The sequence below is a fragment of the Perna viridis genome, chromosome 10, assembly GCF_037379345.1.
Source record: "Perna viridis isolate PV_CMFRI_1.1 ecotype Kerala chromosome 10, ASM3737934v1, whole genome shotgun sequence".
Classification (NCBI taxonomy): domain Eukaryota; kingdom Metazoa; phylum Mollusca; class Bivalvia; order Mytilida; family Mytilidae; genus Perna; species Perna viridis.
Genome location: NC_142454.1, coordinates 33,409,530 through 33,430,852, shown reverse-complemented (window position 1 = coordinate 33,430,852; position 21,323 = coordinate 33,409,530). Strand labels below are relative to the sequence as shown.

At 34.1% G+C, this 21,323-nt stretch overlaps 1 protein-coding gene across 1 annotated transcript in view; it reads left to right on the top strand.

Annotated features, from left to right (window-relative positions):
• The first annotated feature begins 7,970 nt into the window (after positions 1 to 7,970).
• Positions 7,971 to 21,323, top strand: part of LOC148605493 (uncharacterized) — a 36,366-nt gene continuing 23,013 nt past the window's right edge. Inside the window, exon 1 of the mRNA XM_088549998.1 lies at positions 7,971 to 8,312. Within this exon, the coding sequence (XP_088406124.1) occupies positions 8,191 to 8,312 (122 nt within the window). The 5' untranslated portion in view covers positions 7,971 to 8,190. The remainder of the gene's footprint in view (positions 8,313 to 21,323) is intronic.

Below are 21,323 nucleotides of genomic sequence, written 5' to 3'. Positions count from 1 at the left end.
AGTGGGTTTTTGACATGCATGAATCACCTTCTGTCTGATTTTTATAAAGACTGATACTTAAGTATACAATACTGAAGCGTCAACAATGTCAATGCCTGCAGGCGTCAATTTCACAAAAAGTTGTAAGTGTAAAATTGATCGTAAGTTATGACGTAATAATACTATTTTCTTTTATGACGTCATTACTTACGATCAACTTTACACTTACGACTTTTTGTAAAATTGATACTAGAACGTGGAAACAGGCAACAAAGGCGATATACATACACGATGTAGCAAATTACATATAAAATCTGAAGAAAACGAGACATATCGATCAAGATGGTTTGTTTTGTTTGTTGGGGTTTAACGTCCGAGCAGCAGTATTTCAGCTATATTCAGACGATGAAAATGAAATTGATGATAAAATGAACATGAAATGATGATGAAATGAAAAAGGGATGGGACACAAGGACAATGGGATCGACAAATTTTGATCGCCACTGGAAACAGGAAGAGGAGGGCAGGGCTGGGCAATTTAGCCTCCTGTGGCAGAGTCCTATGGTTCCTACTCCGGGAGAATACCACAGTAGGGTTCTTTAACGTGCGAGGAACGTGGCATCTTTCCCAACACGGTGCACCACTATGGTTTGCGGTCAGGTTTTCCGTATTACAGCCTGACAACCCCAGCATGTAACACGCCAGGGGTACCACATTCAACCACCTGGGGCACACATCCCAGTTGCTCTGTGGGCAAAGCGCCCTAGCCCCGGCTAGGTTTCTGAGCACTATTTAGTCGCCTTTTACGACAAGCTTAGCGCTGCTGCAGGCCTATTCTTTTAACACCCGGACCTGCCATCAAGATGGAAGTTAAAACGATCCACTATTTTTAAGCATCAGTGGTAAGCTTCATTGTGCCAATGCGACACAATACTTTTGACTTCCATCATGATCTTTTCAACTTCCACTGCGATGCCTTTAAATTCATCATGTTTGTTTTTAAGATCTTCGACTTCAATCGTTGTGCTTTTAACCTAGTATCGATGCTTTTGTCACTTAAATTTTGAGCAAGTATCACAATGCTTTTAATAAGTATCACGATTCTTTAAACAAGTATCGTGATGCATGTCCGAAGCATCGTGATACTTTTTTTTTACATGAAAGGCCACTTAGATGTTATGTTGCTCTTGATATGTAGCATATTTGAAGAATAATGTGTATATTTGATATTTTGGGAAATTTCAATTGTAGAAAATTCTTATTTCGATCAATTTGGAAATTTTTTTAAGTCGCTAATATTGTTAGCGGTTTCTTGCACTCGTATTTTCAGTATCTTACATTCACATATATGATTTGCATAATTATATATTACTACTCCACATTAAGCTGCTGATCGATGTCGTGTTTACCGTCATAGCTTCATAGATCTAGCTTCACGCGAGATCAAAATGTTCGTCTTAAATATCATACACGCGTTCTACGTGTTTTTTTTGTTTGTATGGGAACGGGAAATTTAAATTAAAAGATGAAATGATCGTGTCATTATACCAACATCTTTAATCTCTAGAGTATACATTTCACAGCTGATGTGCTTGTCATCTGTACGTAAATTTTCTTAATAGAGCAAGGATACTGTCAGACAAGCTTGAAGTACAGTGATTTCTTCAGCATTTGTTGCTATCATCGCTATATGCAGAAGTTTTACGGAAGCCATCTCGGTTTGATTCATCTACATGAAATTCCTATTTCACAGATTAGACTGTATATCTGCAGTTATGTCACGTCATACCGGATTGACAACCGAACTTTAGACGTATGTACCGAGTTTTACACAATTACAAAGTGACGTGACCACTACTAAACTCGTTATCGTGACTTAGTATCTTGTAACCTGAGCGCATCATAGCGGCAGTTGTTCGTTTCCCCTATAACTATTATAGTGAATCGCTGTTTCGGAGCTGGCTTGCGGCAGGGACTTTATACTACTAATATACAGTCCCTGTTGCGACCATGGCCGTGAAGCAATAGCCGTATAGTCACGACTAATTTATATTTTGATTGAGCGTATCTAGGTCCCAGGATGCACTATATTACATGAGACAACTGGACAGTCTTGCAAATAGCTGATTATTGAATACAGGTTAATGATAAACGTTCTATTTCTAATCACCCTGTATTCAATCATCCATATTAATTCGGTGATAGTGTTTTCCCAACTTTCCTAGTCTAGCATTTGTCATCGGATTATGAATTATATTCTGTTTCTTATTCTAGTCATGTTCTTGCCTTTGCCCTCTGCTCTTGTAAATTATCAGTCTAACATAACTAAGTAAACACAATCACTATATGACCACACTGGTCAATCGGAACTACTTTTGCTATTTCCGCTACACTAAAAAAAACAAGTACTATCTTTTAAAAAAAGATAGCCGACGTGGTAAAATTTTATAATTTTCTACATTTCATTCAGGAAATAACGCATGGCACGCAATTTCGATACAGTTTTGTCGAACGCCACTAAGTTATCAGGGGAAACAGAATTGCGATCAGGTCATTTGCGTTTTCATGGAAGAGCGTCTTTAATGTCAAATGGTAAAAAGCGAAAATATACCGACTGCGTCGGAATAATTTCGGATGCAGAGAACTTCTTCCTGAAAAATTTGCCAGAATTGTAGTCATACGCGACTCAAAGTAGTTGTAACTACCAGGTGGCGCTAAAACTGATTAGATATCACTAGAAATGAAGAACAAGAACTCGATCTGTCAAAATTTTTTGCGCGAATCGAGGAGTTAGGGAAAAAGTAATGGTAAAAATGTCAACTAGTAAAACTATTATTTTAGAATATGATCGTTCAAATTCCAGACAGATTCTTCCGCCTAGTGTCTCAGAGGCTTTTTTTTTTGTGTAACTAGACAGGCCGAGGCGTTCCGATAGTAATCACACAGGACATGCAATATTGAAGAAATGAACTAGTAGATGTGTTTCAACATATTGCAATACACGTCTTATAACTAGATAATAATTAAAGTTAAAAATAAATAAATAAATAAATAAATAAATAAATACCTATGTAAATGCACGTATTTATCTACTTGTATACAAAGGTACCCAAATACCTTCGTTCTGTTAACTTATATTCTAGCCAAAACATATATTTTCTGTTCAATCATAATATCAAAGAATTTATTTAGGATGTTTAATCGGTGCAAATGTATATTACAACATCATCTGGAAAACTAAGTGCGATGTTCGGCCTATTTTCGTACTATTAATGAAAAATTTAACACATGTTAGGAACAAATATAAGGATTTCATATTAGCATAGTCATAATTGGTGATATAATCCAGCTGTACAAACAGTAAAGAAGCACAGGACACTAACCCCACCTTTACAAGCCCGCCCAGTGCAAATCGAGGCACAGGTGTATGGAAACGTATTTGGGACATTTACATGTTGCGGTCCTCGACATAATTCTATAATAAACCATGATAAGTTTATTTCCTATTCAAACCATCAAATTGCAATGGCACGAAAGCCCAGAACAGGAGAACAAAAAAAACCCCAAAAAAACCAACAACAAAAAACAAAACAAAAACAAAACAAAAACGAAAACGAAACAAACAAAACAAAAAACAAAACAAAACAAAAACAAAATAAAAAAAAACAAAAACAAAAAACAACAAACAAACAAAAAAAAACCCCAAAAAACCCCAAAAACAAAATAAGACAAAAACAAAAACAAACAAATATAATTATCACCATCATCTCGATATATTTTATCGTTATTTCTTTATATTTATTTCGTTATCTCGATGAATTACCGTCATCTCGAAACATGTTAAAATAAAATTGCCAAACTTTTATGTACGCCACTTTTCACAGAATGCAAAAGATAAGGCACACATTACAATAAAATCTATAGATTCTAGTAGAAAGAGCCCTTCATTCTTTACTGCGCCTTCGGTTATCAATTCGAGAGGACTTAATGGGTTTTCATTTTCTCAAAATATATGCACGAACCTCCATGAAATGGGAAAAGCCTTCATTCAAAGATGACATCGGTCTTTTTTTCAATAGCTTCTAGATACTTTTAGGAGAAATAATGATTGTACTAGAAGAAAATATCACTGGCTTTTCTTGACTGAATCGATGTTTTCCACATAATCGCTGGGAAAATAATGAAAAGCTAAAAACAATAGTAATTCTCTGCGCTTCCTTGAGAATGTTCAAACACACAATAACTTTTTGTCGTCTGTGTTCCGATAGCCACGCATGGTGACCAAAATTCTTTTTATAGGGACAACTCTTTGCTCAGTTTTCAAAAATATGAAATTCGAATATAAAAACTATGTCTCCTGTGCATGTATATATAAATATTATTTTTTTAATTTTCCATTTCCATTTACTGTGTATTGAGTAGAGATGGATGTAAGGTATAACATTGGTAAGAGAAAAAAGAGTATATACAAATCTAACCTGTAAGAGGACAAAGTTTAATGAATTTACAGTTTCATCGACTAGCATTTCATTTTCTGTTTAACAAGTTTAACAAAACTTTAAGATTTAAGCAGCATTTTGCTTTGTTAAAGATACGAAACTAGTAAAAATTATTACTCAGTATTACAACCAGGTCAATATCCTATCAGACTGAAATCGGACTCTCAGTGCTTCTAAGGTCAAAGGTTGTATTCGTATTTTTTATCATTATGATGACTTCTTTATCGATTAGTTCTACGCATATAACTTTTTTTAAATATAAATCTAAAATTGTACCAATTTAATTGTGTCTTGTAATTTTACTGGACCTGAGTCGAATTGATATCTGAAAAAAGTGGATTTTTTTGCGTGATTAAAAGATATAACCGAAACAAGGGAAATTGGAACTACAATCACGTCTTCTATTAGAAAAACAAATAAAGTTATAACATAAAATATTAACGATCAATTTCCTTTACTATAAAGTCCATTTTCATAATGTGAAGTTTCTGAAGTAAAATATTTCCATACAGGTAATTAACCTCAGCTATAGCCAGCGGCGATGTCTCGTTCTATGGTTCGTAGCCATTTCGATCCCTGTGAAGGTTTTTGAGGATCTTAATGAAGTTGTTTGTACACCTGAAACTTTGTGTCAATTAGACAAAATCAGTCCCAAAAGTTCACATGTATTCATTTACTCTACAAGTGGATCAGTTTCATGTAATAAGTTAAAAATTTGCTAGGTACAGTTACGTCATCATCATCATCATCATCATCATCATCATCATCATCTAAAACAACAAGAACAACAATAATAATCTAATTATCATTTTTAATTAATTTGGTCAAGCTTTTGTATTTTTTTTCTAGCATTTGATTCAATAGATATGAGTCTGTTTAATATATTCGACCAACAAAATGATGTGAATGTTCTGAGAAACACTGTGTACTTAACTCCATTAAACCCTGAAAACCATTTTCATCAAAACATTGATATCTTGTTTATTGTTCTATATCAGTAAATCTGAAAAATTAAATGACTAAAACTTAGCACATATATAAACAAAGATGCTAAAACCAAATGCATTTTTGTAAATGCTATAAATTCTTTCCATTTTATTCTCTACGATTAAGTGATAAATGTTTCAGTCTCGTAAAACACTAAAGAAAAGGAAAGGAACTGTTTACTCTGATCAAATGCATTTTTCGTACCATATCCATATACTTTATCGTGTTGTGACAAGAGAGGTCAATATAACTCGAAAAACACAAAAGGACCAATTGAGAATTGAATCCTGGACCCTTGACACCATAAGCCAACAAGTTTACTCAAACATACATAAGTTGATATCGAACTAAGCCATGCAATAAACAAAACATTATGGTTATAAATGTGGTTTTGATCCTATACAGGAGGTGAGACCTCACAAGGCCAGTTCACAGCAACAAAGGTGTTGAGCACATGCCATGTATGTCACTGATGGAAGTACTCAAGTAGAACAAAAAAAGGGGACAAACAGGGGACATGTAAAAGTATGAACACAATTGGTGAAAGCTCATACGGCATGCGCAGAATTGAAAAAAAAAAACGGGTAGAAGGCATGTCATGCGCAAGGAGCATGAGCTCCATAGGTGAAAGCATACAAGGCTTAATTGCGCAGAGGAAACGGAGTGTTGAGCACAGGTCACATGAAAGTTAACCACTTTGATTGTTTCTTAGGATCTCCTGCACAAAAGTCAAAACATGATCGTCATGTGTATTAATAAAACATAGGCGGGAAGCCACTTATTTCAATGTATATCTCAAAGGCTATGAGAAAATGGAGAAAAAAGGAGATATTCTTTCTTCAGCTTGAAGAGCTCAGTTTTTAGATAATTAGAAAACCAAACAGACGGAATCTTTCATTTGATGACATGGCCTTTATAGTAAAACCTAGTGTAGACTCCTTGTAAGAGTTAGTGCCCTTGGTTTTCTTTTGCAGTTTCTAGTCAATATCTAAAAAAAACATTATATGCAGAAAGAAACTTTTGTTTCATGTGATCGATTCAGACCCTCTACGGGCTCTAGTTTTAAACAAAACCACATTTTTAAGCAAATGTTGTAAAGATATTTTTCAACCAATTTTCGTAATGGAAAAATACTAAAGATTATCTGTTTTTTGTATTTTGGATGCAATTTTATGATCACATGACCAAAAAAGATATAAAATCTTTATTTGCATGCCGTATTCTTTCGTATTTAATATACAGTTTATTAGGAGTAATTCTGAATTTCAACTTCCGAAATTGTAGAAACACGACAATTAATAAATAAAAACGCAAAATTATCTTTTCATAATAGGTCAAACTTATCGATTTTACAGAGATTCGTAGCTTCCGTTTTATACTTTGAGATAAAATACATCCAGGAGAGGCATAAATGATGCTCTAAAACGATATCTCCGCGGAGCTTCACGGGGGCTTCGCCTCCCTGTACACCCTGCCGTAATTTGCCTACATTTCAATTTGGCCTCAGCTACGTGCCTGTGAATGTAGGTTCACAGGTATTCTGCCGACGTCACGGAGAATTTTGACTCATTAAGATGATGGTGAAAGTGGAACAAAGAACAACGGAAAAGTTATAAGAGAACTGTTTTTTTTTTTCTCCGACGCAGTCGGTATAGTTTCGCTTTTTACCCTTTGACATTAAAGAAGCTCTTCCATGGAAACGCAAGTCACCTGATCGCAATCCTGTTTCCCAATTGGCCAAATACAGGTAACTTAGTTACGTTCGAAAAAAACTGCATCGAAAATTAAAATTGCGTGCCACCTGTTATTTCCTGAATGTGGTGTAGAAAATTATAAGTAAAAAGAAAAAAAAATGCGTCGACTATCTTTACTTCAGAAGATAGTACTTGTTTCAATTTGTATCCCACTTCAAACAATCAAACCGTTGAAGAAAGATGTCTATATTTGTCTGAAAGGTCATATACTATTTACGAATTCGACTAATTGCAAGGCAAGTCATTAAAATGAAATGAGAGACTCAGCATGGATCCACTTATCATACCTGGTTTTCGTTTTGTTTGGGACATTTACCTCAAGATTTTGATAAGCATGTTTTTCACATGCTTAATTTCTCTTTCTTGAGAAAATCGTAATGTTTGAATTTTCTAATTCTTTAATAAAAACGCCTTTCTGTAGATTTCATTGAAATACAACGTTTTCATCTGTTCTTAAATCACATCTTTTCTTTTACTTAGTTTTAGTTTACTTCTATTGAATCAAATTAAATTATGTAAATAGAGTTTACAAAATTGTACTGGTAAGAAATGAAGCATCTTCGGATTATACATTAAAGATAACATTACCAGAATGGTTTTGTGCAATAAGTATCAAAAGGATTGAAATTTTAATACGTATTTATTTCTATTGACAATTCTTATTGAACTACAAAAAGGTAAATATATTGCTTTTGTATAAATATAGAAAAAAATCAGTAAAAATTTATCATAGTCAAGCCGTAAGTTTACCTATAACGCCCGATCGATCTCTGATGACGGCATATCGCGCTGGAGTTCAAGCTGCTATTACGAACTTCTTGAAAACAACACGGCGAGCCGCGGTAGGGAAAGGTGTTCTGAACTTATTTAGTCTGCGGTGTTACCTGTCAAGGAACTGTTGCAAGGTGATTGAAAGGATGCACAATTTCACCAAGATAACAAAGGTTTAAACGGCGGTCATACTTAGTACAATGTGGTTACGTAGTAGTTGCTTTGTTCAAATTCTTGTTTTGGGAATTGTAATTTATGGAGTTGATTGCAACCAAAATAAAACGTGCCCAAAGGTGCTTAATGATCCATCTGGCAAAACAGGGTAAGAACTTTTGTTTTACGAATGCTTATATTTTTACATTTCATATTTTAAACTGTACATTTTATGTTCATTCCCCTAAGTTAAAAGCAATCACGCTGTATGTTTTTGTAATTATAATTAGATCAATGGTATGCATACTTTCTTGTTAATACCTGTAATTTTTCTAAGACTGTTATTTTGGATGCATTTCTAAAACTTTTTCTTAATTTTCAATCTTTGAGTACGAGTCCCTTTAGAGTGTATAATACTTTGGCAATTTATATCAAAGTTGAAGCAAAATTCCAAAATTGAAGACAACAAACTGCCCCGTTGGAAATGAAAACACGATACATATGGTTTAAACGTGACACGTTTAACCTGAATAAATGGGATATCTCTTGTTTTGTTGTTTTAGAAGGAAAATTACATATCTATGGAAGCGTATTAGCGTCACCTAAACTTTTTTTTATTTTTTGCGTTATAATGCAAAGTTTTGCGATACTACACACACATACACACAGAAAAAAATAATAAAAAAAATAAATAAACATAAAAAAAGTTAATGTGACGCTAATGCGCTTCCGTACGTATCAGAGGTAATTGTAAATGTTTTGAGCTCCACGCCAACAATTTTCTCACTAGTTAACTGCTTGCACATGTCATTTTCATTGTTAGTATTTAGCTGTGTAACTATAAATGTTTATATCTTTCAATATAAATATTAGGATTAGTAGGTTATTGTCCGTTCAAAACATTGTAATAAATTACATTTTCAGCGTGACTTAACTTGACATGAAAAAATATCACTGGTGAGGTTTAGAAAAATGTAAATACCTTTCCCCTACCCCCATCCCCCGAAAAGAAAGAAAATAAAGTAAAAAATCGACGATTAAAATCATATAAAAGTAGATATCAATTATTTATAAGTTTCTCCTTTCCTGTGACAATACCAGTGAGGGGAGTGTTCATGTAGGCGATCAACCAAAGTTGACAAAGAATAGAGGAACAGAACACAAAATACTCAAAGATGGTATTGTCCAAGTTTCAACTTCAAGTCGGACAAAAGCACTAACAAGCAATCTTTCATCCGTCACTGTAGAATAATAAACAAGATTGTATAAGATAACTAATCATTTGGCAGATACACTTCATATGTTTATAGCCTGTTCACTCTTTCGTCAAAGTTACGACATCCCTATTTCAGTTTTAAAAGTGAAACGTATCGTCAAAACAGCGTCCCAAACTCCAGGCAGCGACAGACGTTTTTTTCCTGCAGACAGGCCTTTTCGAAATTCTTGGGCGTAGTTCACTCTAGGAGCTGCAGCCAGCCCCTTCAGAAAATGAAAGAATTTTGCAAAGTCCGGAAAAAGTGAATGATTTTATGCGATGTTATCCGACTGTCAAACGACGTTTGATTTGAATAATATCCGAGAATTGTAAAAGGCTTAGGTTGCATCGTACACAAAACTGACCCGGTTACAGGAAAAAAATGTTGGATTTGCTTGTTCAAGTGTCTCAATATAACTTTACTTCCATAAATTGTCATAAATTTATCTGCCGTGACCTATCTATATAGTGGAACCTTATCTGCAGCGGTTAGTATGATAGAACGTATTGTCAAAGCAGTGTCTCTATCCCGCCTTACATGGGAAGCATCGTCAAAGTAGCGTCCCTACATGGGATGTACCGTAAAAGTAGATTCATATAAAACTTTTTTTTTGTGAAATATCGAATCCTCGAAAGTATCACAAAGAATATTACTTACAAAAAATAATATGAAGTAGTTTAAAGTACATCAAATTGACGACATATCGGCAAAAAAAACAAAACAAAAACCGCCGAAGCTTCAGTAGTCGGACGATTCAAGTTCGTCGAAATAGAAAAAAATGGCATAAATGTGTATTGATGAAACAATGACGATCTTTATACACTGTAGCAAACCGAATAAAACGCATGAGAAAAGATTGAAGGGAAACATAAAAAACCTTAATAAGATGTACTCCAAGCACATTTTCCATTATGCTAACAGCACTTTGAAGTGCTTTGCTATCACAGATCCTTGACTTCCAGCTACAAACTCGGGGCTCCACTGCTTAAAAGTTTAGAAGTAGGACTAAGCCGCTGGATAAAGTCAACAGTATATATATTCGAACTGGTATGTGGGGTACCGTCGTGAATCAAGAGTATTCTGTATGATATGGTTAGTAGTTTCCTCCCCGGAATACTTTTTTTTTGTAAAAGGGTCTATTTTTTTTAAAAGCAATAGCTATAGAAAAGAAGAGTAGATATCTCAGCACTTACCCCCTACATTTAACACCAAAGACTTTGTTCTATTTTTATATATAAAATAGTCGCAATTGACGAGAATTTTGTTTGTTTTTCTTGTGTCTAAAATTTTGTAACAACCGTGAAGTGTAAGATTGGTAAGATACATTACCTATGTAAGTTCACCTTCACCGAAGGTTACTTTTTATGAAATTCGAAAAAGTACCAAACCAGTTTTGCTTAGATAATAATTTTAAATTCGAAAACGTACCAAACCAGTTGTGCTTAGATAATAATTTTAAGAAATGTGATTGGCGATAACAAGTCAACAAAACTTTACTTGTTTCAATCTAATCAACTTGAATAAGGCTTTTTCTTTGACCAAGAAATACAGGATTCGTTGATTATATGAATGCATTGAATCTGTGAAAAAAATGTTTAAAACTAATTTAAAATAAAAAAAAAAACCAACAAAAACAAAAAAACTTGAGTTAACGGACATCACTGAATCGACCAGAAAAACTACAACAGTAGCGTTCAATTCATAATAATTCATATAATTAAATTTTAGTTATTAGCCCTGAAATATCTAAACTCTTGTGTTATAAAGACGTTGAAGAGATAACGAGAGACTTCTGGTACCACTCTGAACTTCTTACAGATTAGCGTTATATCTAAAGTTGTGTTACTTCACGATTAAAGTCCCACTTTGAAGGGTCCTTTGACCTCCATGATGACCTGCTCTGTTTTATCGTTGATATTTTTTTCTCTGTTGACCAACTTACGTGACTTACGAAACTACCATTTTATTATTAGGTATTAAGGATGACTAGGATGAAATTTGAAACAAAAAGCATGATTGATTTCTTGAAAAAATGAAAAGATGGATGGGTCAAAGGAAAAAAGGCAGGACATATATTTTTCTCGAAATACATAAGAATAAAAAAAAATCATCTTGGTCCCCAATAAAAAATCAAATGATTGCTCGCTTAAGAAACAAGGCATGTCTTTCTGCGTATAAAGAATACAAAAGACGCTTAGGCATTGATAATTTTCTTCTCATGGGGATGGGCTTGGTTTTAATATTGAGGTATATTTTTTTTAGCATTTTTTTAATTTGAAAATCAATATTGTTAAGTAATAGGGGAAATACTGAATCGTAAAAACAAGTTTTGCTAAAATTTGGAATCACTTTATTTCTTTTCAAAGAAAAATTTCAAGCCCCCTCGCTAAAAGAATGGTTGGTGCTTTACAATACCACCGAATCCGGTCTGCTGTACCAGAATCCGGTCTATTGTACCAGAATCCGGAATGTTGCACCAAGTTTTTGTAGGAGTCTTGTTGTTTATTCATTTTGAATTTAATGCTCCTTGCTATATCTATCTGTTTCCATCACATTCTCTTGTGCTTTGACTGCGGTTCTCACTGCTAGATCTCCTATTTTCAGTCAGCTTGATAAACATGAAGCATTTTTCGAAAACTGTAAAATAAAAAGACTTGTAAAAACTTAATAGAAGTAAAATAATTTGGTAAAACTCGGTCTTTATCGAGATAGACATGATGTAATTGATATTTTTCAAACTTTGGCTTCTAGCGTGCCGTCGTGTTTTATAACTTCATGGTCATATTGTTTTCGATATTTATTCAACACAGAGGTTATTTACAGTAAACTTAGCTTGTTACGCCCTGTGAAATATTTATGTAATTATTAGCAACAACAATAATGAATACACTAATATATTCTGTCGTGCGTTGTTAATGTATATTCTGTTGTCTGTATTTGCTAGATGTATCAATGCGACTAGGCATAATCAAAGGATGAGGGTCCATAAGACCTTGTTCTGCCTACTGAAATAATTGGTTAAAAAAATGTCATCAATTCGGAAGAAAACTAAATAATAATGTAATACATAATGTAAATTTTCAGAGTAAAGATTTAAAGAGTAACAATACAGAAACGAATGCACAAAAACCGTCTGGAAGGCTATTCTGTAAATAAAATAGCATTTTTTTACCCTTCTGCCACTTATTTTATAGTGAGATCCAGCGTTAAACAAAAACAAAAAAGATTGAAATTGAAAGTGTGCATTTATATAGTCTTTCTACAGGAAAAATGATTTGTTGGTTAACGCTGGATCTCTATGTGCCTTTAACAAAAAAACCTTCGAAAATCACGCTTAAAATCGCTTAAAAAATGACTGTCCAACTTTACCAGTATATGTATCATGTGACCTAGCTAACCGTCACATGATTAAGCACCTGGCCATTCTAATTACACTGTTGCAAGTGGAGTAGATATATTAATTAAAGAGCTTTCATCTCACCTTTATGCCAAAGAATGAAAAAAAGTCTAAAATAATCTTTCATCAGACGTCGATTTTGATATAGTCATTGCTATGAACACGCATGCATGTACGTGAATGCACTTACATGTATATACTTTGAACCGTGTTACTGTCCTTTACGTGGAATTTTATCTGTGGATTTAATATTTGATTCCAATAGTTTTGAATATCTTTTTGCTCTAATGTCCGTATAAATCTCTTCGATAAAAGATTGTTCTACATTGTGATTTACTTTAGCGTGGAACTAAGTACTAAAATGAAATGCTTTAAATAAGCTGATATAAGCATTATAGTGTATAGAAACCTGTAGCACGCTGTCTAAAGATAATTTTGTTTGTAATAAATGCTGCAAAGCATTTTATTTCCTTATGCGATCGGGCAAAATTTGAAACACTGTTATAATAAATATCAAGCGCGAATAAAGCTTTCTAACTGCTGCTGTTTTTATTTTGAAAGTAGAAAAATTGAAAGCCGTTTGCATTGTTTGTCTGTAAAAAATCCAGGCTCTGGGTATTTATCTATTGCAATGATTAAGCGCGGTTCTATATAACAAAATTCTTTCAAAACTGCTTTCTTTAACCGGGAAAAATATTCAATACATATACATTTATAATGCACACATATCAAACATGTCCTTACATGTATTCGATATTGCAAATTTAATATATGCAAAATGCTGGTCAATTGTACGCAATTTTGTGTGTATGAAATTCTGTTGCTTAAGCTTCTTGTATATAAAGTAAATATTCCAACATTTCTTTCGTATTTAGTGCACACCTACACATACGTCAAAAAAACATGTAGACGCTTAAAATACCCGTTTTTATATCAAAGCTGTAACCTGAGGAAGTACTATGATGCTCCGCTCAGGAGGCGCATGGATGTACATATAAATTCTTCATGTTTATATGTAAATATCTGTGCTTAATAGCCGACATGTAGTTTTAGTATTTGTTATAACAGGTCTTATATAATATTTGTGCCAAGTGGTTCTTTCATGCTAATTGTCTGCAGTTCAGCTTTTTGTCGGTTTTTCGAATATTTAATGTAAATTTTAGCGTCTATATTTTATGTGAACGAAGGTGTCTTTTATTTTGGAACGGAACGGAGCAGAAACGATTTTTAAAACCGGAATTTAACAGAATATTTCAAAATCCCGCTGAAAAATTACGTGCCCTCTTCCCTTCCGTTCCAAAAGTAACAAGCTCCGACTACTCTCTATTAATACGGTTCAAAATGTCAACAAAACAGGGTCTCTCGTGGAAAATTATCGAAACTTCAATAATAAATGTAATTTTTGTAGCAAATATGGTATCAGCATACAGGAAAATGATTCTGGAATCGAACTAGGTAGGTATGACAAGCACAATTTCAACTTGAAAGTCGTTACAAGCGGTTGATGGGCGATACTCCGCGTGTCCGCTAAATCTCCAATTTTTTTGTATGGCACATCGTTGTGACCCGAACCCGACACATCAATATCCGAATAAAAAAGAGGAGGGTTGCAGGGTCAGAGGAAATTCGGACTAACATATCTTTTAACAGTTTAAAATACATATCTTTTAACAGACATAGTTTCATATTTAAGGAGGTAGACCTAGGGTAAGGGACACAACTCTTACAAATCATTAACACGTTTGCAATCAACATTTTACATCAATCTAATGTAAGCATCAAAGTAACTTGGACTGATTTCATTCTGTTTCAAAGGAAAGTTTGAAAGGCTTTGGTGAAATATGATACAAATATATCACTTATTTCAAGAATTATGTTCCTTACCCTATGTCTGCAAGGTCTTACATGATTTGGATATTCTTTGACAACAGCAGAAAGGATCCACAAACAATATAGTTTTGTCAACTTTGAGAGCTTTCGCAGTGCAAAGTTGGAGCTTGCACTCTTGAATTTTGTTCTAATATAGTTGTAGTTCTGAGGTATTTGTCTTACCAAAGATACTGTGTTGACAAACTCCCTTTGCCTTTATCGAGTTCATTGGGAGAATATATTCTGAACGCAGAAGATAATAACTGGAATTCAAATGATTGAATCACTTTGCCGACGATTTGTAGAAACGCATGTCATGCCTTAGTGAAGAATAATGATATTCCATTGTTTTCAGTAAACATTTTTTGCGAACTGTTAATATCATTATTGTTAGCGACTTCTTGCACTCGTAATTTCAGTAGAATTCTCATCTGATTTGCATAAACATGTAGTTATACGCCACGTAATGCTGCAGATCCTCGCCGTGTTTACCGCCATAGCGTCATAGTACTAGCTTTATACAAGGTAAAATGGTATCTCTTAAGTATTATACATGTGTTTCTTGCTTGTATGAGAACGGGAAATTTCCGATTCACTGGGGCTCGTTACAAGACTATATAAGTCATGTACATTAGCACGCTCCGATATTTATGAATATTCATTGCCAGTTGCTAAATCTGGTTTCTAAACTGGTTCTCTGGTCAATATAATAAGCGATCCAAAGATCGCTAAAACGTACCTCTTTTAAGACATATACACATGTCTGTGCGTGTTTTTTGCTTGTATGAGAACGGTAAGTTTATATTATAAAGGAAATGATCGCTTAGCATTGACTTTATGTAATATTACCCAGTTTCCGATTCAAACTGGCGTTCATTACAATTGACTATATAAAAGTCATATATATTATCAAGATCCCGATATCTATATATAGCCATTACCAGTTGTTTAATTTTGTTCCGGATGATTGAAAGCATTCGGATCATCGCGGTCAATAAAGAGTCCGCAATCATATCAAGGGAACCAAGATTTTAGCGGAAGTTACCCGGTCATAGAGCATATCGCATTCGTACCATTTCGGGTGTTGAAAGTAAGACAAAATCAGTGACAGTGAATATTTGACGATTAGCGACTTTGAAGACTCCAGTCTTTGATTTCATATTACTATGACAATTTTTAGGTTCTGAAATTTGTCATAGAATATTTAGGCTCAAAATATTCGGCAAATTATTTTTCTTTAGATGTCCCAACTGAAATTTTATTTGTGGGTACTTTTTGTATGTTGATGGGTGGTAGCTCACAATGGTAGAATTTACAGAGTTAGGCGTATGTGTAGGTGACCAATTTTCGTGGTCTACAGGAAGCTAAGCTTCTGACACCTGGTCTTTGGCAGACTGAAAATATGCAAAAGTCTGTGAATGAGATACTTTATTATGACTGGCTGTTTAGACGTCCAAATCAGGAATGGACGCTAACCACGACAAAAGGGTCACTCACAAATTTGCACTATTTCACAGGTTTGACCAATCAGTGGTCACCCTTAAACTTTCTCAAAATTGAGACAAAGAAAACAACAAAATATACGCGTTACTTAAGTTTTCATTTGCTAGGGGCAAGTTGTGTTAAGCCGAAAATAGCTAAGTTACCCAACTTAGGGGTTTACACATTAGATAGTGGATTAATGTTTTTCGAGAATAAACAAATGTGATAAAATTGTATAATTGACATTCCCCAATAAATACTGGGGTAAACTGACTGTTGAACACCTGCAATTAAACCATCCTTGTTATGTAGCCAAAGTGATAAATTAAAATGTGCCTTTTTGTACTGTAGTAATTACCAAGTCGTCTAAAATATGTAACTAAAATCAAATATATAAATTTTTACAGTTAATAAAATTCTTTAACTTTTCTTTAAAGTAATAAAATTTAAATAAAAATAATTCACCGAATATTTTGAGCCTAAATATTCTATGACAACATCCCCAACGCCCATTTGCTTTCGACCTCGAAAGCCTAAAAAGAAAAATGAGAATAATACATTGTTATAATACAGAACACAAACAAGGTAAAAAAATTGACATGACATAGAGTAATAAATAACAATGAAATGTTAATGTCCTTCAAACACAAGTATATACACATAATGTTCATAAGAATTTCTGTGGTTCCTGAATATATCTCCATGAATTTGAATTTGCACGGAACGGATTAAGTCTATCACTGCACTACACTAGTTTCTAATATCTGACAATCCGCAATATAACAAGATATGGAAAAAAAGTACAGCTTGTCCATGATGCTAGGTATATAGTAGGACACTTTGTTTTGCATTTTTTTTACTATAAATATCAATGTTTTACAAAATTAAGTAATAACTGAAGTCTTGTGCCTCAAGGTCAACACTATAATATATATGTTTAACTATGGTCAAACACTAAGGTATTTATAGACACCGAAACTTGTCTTTAAGTGAAAACAAAACAAAAACACTAAACAAAATATTCAATAACCCAGATACATGTACATAATGGGTTTGGGTAAGCCTTGCTTTGTTTCAATTTACAATATCAATTTTGGGTACAGGCAATTTGACTCAGCTGCAGGTGCTTTGACATAGATGCCCAAAGCATTTGCTGGCGGATTCAGGACTGATGCAAAACCTTAGTGTGTCACATATACATAAGCATTATATGGTTGATTTAAGATGTATTTTATCCTGAAGTATTGAAATATGCCCAGGGGTATAACAGTAGGAGTCTGTACATTTTTATGAGTTAACTTATTTGTAACATCAAAGTTTAACCATATCGAAAAAAAGTTTACATGAGGATAATGTGGAAACAGTCAAATCTTGAACAGACGGGCAGGAAAAGTTATAATAGGATGGAGACAAGAATAGTTGTAGTATTGGGACTACAACACATGAACCGCCACTGGTTATTTCTAAAATCAAGGATGTACAACGACTTTGTTTTGATTTATATAAATAAACTGTAACAATGGTTAAAAATATTAAGACAAAAATGCTTAAAATCACTGCTGCATCAATCCATGAAAATTCTGATGCAAAAAATGTCTTAACTTGGTCGGAAAAATTTCTTGAATAACGTTTTTTTTTGTGTACTCTTATGAAAAATGAATGAGGGCACACTTTGTAAGTTAATGTTAGCTGCTTGTTGCATAATTGTAAGAGTCAATAGAATTTTTCTCATGTTACAAAACAGATACATAAAACATAAAATTGAGAGAGAAGCAATTACACAAAACTAAAAATAGCCGATTTATCAGGCCACTCTGATTGTAGGCTTATTTCTCCAGCTAACAACGGTTCATGTAGAGTTTTAAAAATCAACTGATCCTTTTCAGCAGCATCAGCAAGTTTCTTTAAATTCAAGTGTGTTTTTGCATCAGCTGTTAGAACATTTGAAATTTCGTGTGAATAAAAAGTAAAATTTGGGAGTGAAAGTGGTACAGAAGCATTAAATAGGGAATTTCCTAAAATTTATTTAAATTCATCAGAATCAAAGAACTCCTGTATTAGAGCCAAATTAATCGGATGTGAAATTGCAGGATCAGAACTTGAGTTATAACAGTGAACTAATCGGGGTGAAAAATACAAATCTCTATAATTCAATACCATAAAATGCGCAACCATGTATCTTTTAAAAAAAGTTCTTTGTCTTTGTGGGCAGTCTAAATGTAAATCTTCGCTGTAGAAAACAAGCACCGATGTTGGTGTTAACTCATAAATAGCATGAGAAATATGATTTTCTAGAAATCTCAAGTTGCAAAGTGCTGATACCTGATTGACATTATTTTCGAACATCGCTAATGCGCACTGGGGTGCAGTGGTAGGAATAAGTGCCATGTAAAAATTCCTGTGAATATCTCTGCTATGTTCACATTTGATGAGGTCTGAGTCTGTTAAGGGGAGATAATAGTCATGCTGGTATGTTAAAGCAATGTAGTTTGGTAAATCCAGTAACTTAGTCGCATGCTTGAGACGTTTGTTAGTACTAGCAGGGACTGGTAGGGAAATAATTTTGTATAGCTGGAGGGATTGAACTTGTGAAGACACTGGAAAACGAACTGTTATATACAGAAAAGAATGATTTTTCTCGTGAACATGAAGTTAGAGGATGTCTAGTAATAAGATGAATGAAAATGGGTTACATAAAAATTGGGGTAGTATTTAGTGAGTTGTTTATGGATTTGGTGTAGAGTGCGTGTAAAAATCTTCTTAGAAATAAGAAATGCTGAAATTGTACCTTCTACTAAGAATTATACTGATGATTTTAGCTCAATTATGTTAGAACGAAGGTTGTTAAAATTGTTAGTCGGTGAAATCAGATACTGAGACATGTTAACCGTAGATTGTTCCAATGACCTTAACGAATTTTGAAAGAATTTGGCCACATTTTGAATCTCATTTGAATTAATCTTAATACCCTGCAGTAAATTGGAAGTTCTGTTATCGATCACTTTCACGAAAGATAAAAGATGATCACCATGTTGCTGGAGAGCCTCAGTAACATGCCTTGTTCTAACATTCAATGCATTAATATATCTGGCTAATAATTCAACATCAATCATTGTGGCTGTGCCAAATAGACCTTTAGCAAGCGTACCAATAAAAGGTAAAAGTGAGGTTTTCTTACAGAGTCAAAAATATTTGTTTGTAGTACAATTGTACGTATGGACTGAATTGTAGTCCTCAATTCATGTTCCATATTGCTATGAAAGTGTTTTACAAATTGTAACGTGATTTAAATGCATACAAGAATTAGAGGGTTGAGCATCATTGGTACATTATTGTAACTTATTTACATAAATGTTTTTGGATAATGCTATCTGGAATGTATGCAGCAATGCTTCTTTAGCTAGGTACATCTTAGACTCTGGGCGAAACACCACACCATGTGGAATCTGTCGCATGATTTGACATATTCAGAGACATCTTGATGCATTCCTTTCCACCAAAATTTTGAGTAAGAGAGTCAGTGACCTTATCAACACCAAAAAATGACCTCCGGAAGCTAAAGAATTATGATAGGATGAAAGTGCCTCTGCTTGCAAGACATTGGATAATGCTATTTTTTTAATTCTTCTTAACTCAGGTTCCACGTTGCGAAAGCGTTGTTGGTACCAATTATACAGTATCTCATCAGTGAGGGTAAAGTATTATCTTTCAGATACTATTTTATCTTACTGCTTCCTGTTCTGTGGTAGGATATCAGATTCTAGATATTTGTAAATATCAGCTAACTCAGGACACTTCTTTTGTAGTTTCGGAAGACAAGGTTTATCCTGTATTTGCTCATTCTCTAAAACTGAGATAACAGGTGTTTCTTCACAATCAACAGCATGATCAAAAGCGTAATAGAATGTAACTGATGTACTTTCAGTAGTTTTTGAGTCGTCTTCACTTGCTAACTCCGAGTCCACCATTTGAATAGAATTTGTCTGTTGGTTTTGCATTTCATTTGTATTTGCCATAGGATTAAGAATTCTACTGAAGCAGTCTGCTATTACATTAGTTTTGCCGGGTCGGTGGATAATATCAAATTTAAATTCCTGCAACTTGAGGGCCCAAGTCGTCCTAGGTGTTTGGCATTTTTAGCCAAACCAGCGCATTGTGATCTGTGATAATTGTAAATGTTTGTTAGCTAGGTACGGTCGGTATGCTTCAACACCTTTCAAAATACTAAGACATTCTTTTTTCTGAAACAATGTAGTTTTTCTCCTCTTTTGTTAAATTCTTGTTGCCATAGGCAATAACAGATTGCTTTTTGTTGTCCGTACCATATTAACCAAGCACATAACCTAATGCTTCATTAGAGGGATCGCATGTGAGAATGAAAGGTTTACTGAAGTCTTGGTATGCAAGTACAGAAGCACTAACTAACGCATTTTTTCATGATGTCAAAGGCATTTTGGCTTTCTTGATTCCATTGCAGTTTAATAGGTTTGTCCTTTCTGAGTAGAAAGTTCAAATAAGCTAGTATTTTTGAATGACCTTTGATATGACGCCTATAAAAGTTTGCCATTCCAAGAAAAGACCGTAACTGTTTTTGGGTTTTAGGAACTGGAAATTGGCTGACAGCACTTGTTTTCTCTGGGTCTACTTTAACATCATCTCTTGAAATAATATGACCTAAGAACTTTATCTCTTTCATGGCAAAGAAACACTTGTCGGCATAAGTTTCAGATCAGCTTCGCGAAGTCTATCAAAAACTAGAGAAAGATGGTCTAAATGCTCATTGAAAGTGCGAGAAGAATATAATCAACATAAACAGGCAAACATTTCCAATTTAGACCTCGTAGAACATGTGACATCATGGCCTAGAAAATAAGTGGGCTATTCATTAAATCAAAGGGCATCCTTGTAAATTGATTAACACAGGTTTGGGTAACAAAAGATGTCAGGGGCTTCCTTTCCTCAGTAAGCGGGACTTGGTAAAAATCTGACTTAAGAACTAAGCTAGTAAAGAATTGAGCTTTTGTTTGTCCAATAGCACCACAAACATTGTCAAAGGCTGGGAGTGGAAAAGTTTGGGGAATGGTGACGGCATTGAGTTTTCTGTCGTCAATGGCCATTCTCATTTGACCATTTTTCTTGAGGCACATTACGACAGGACAAGCCCATTTGGATGTTG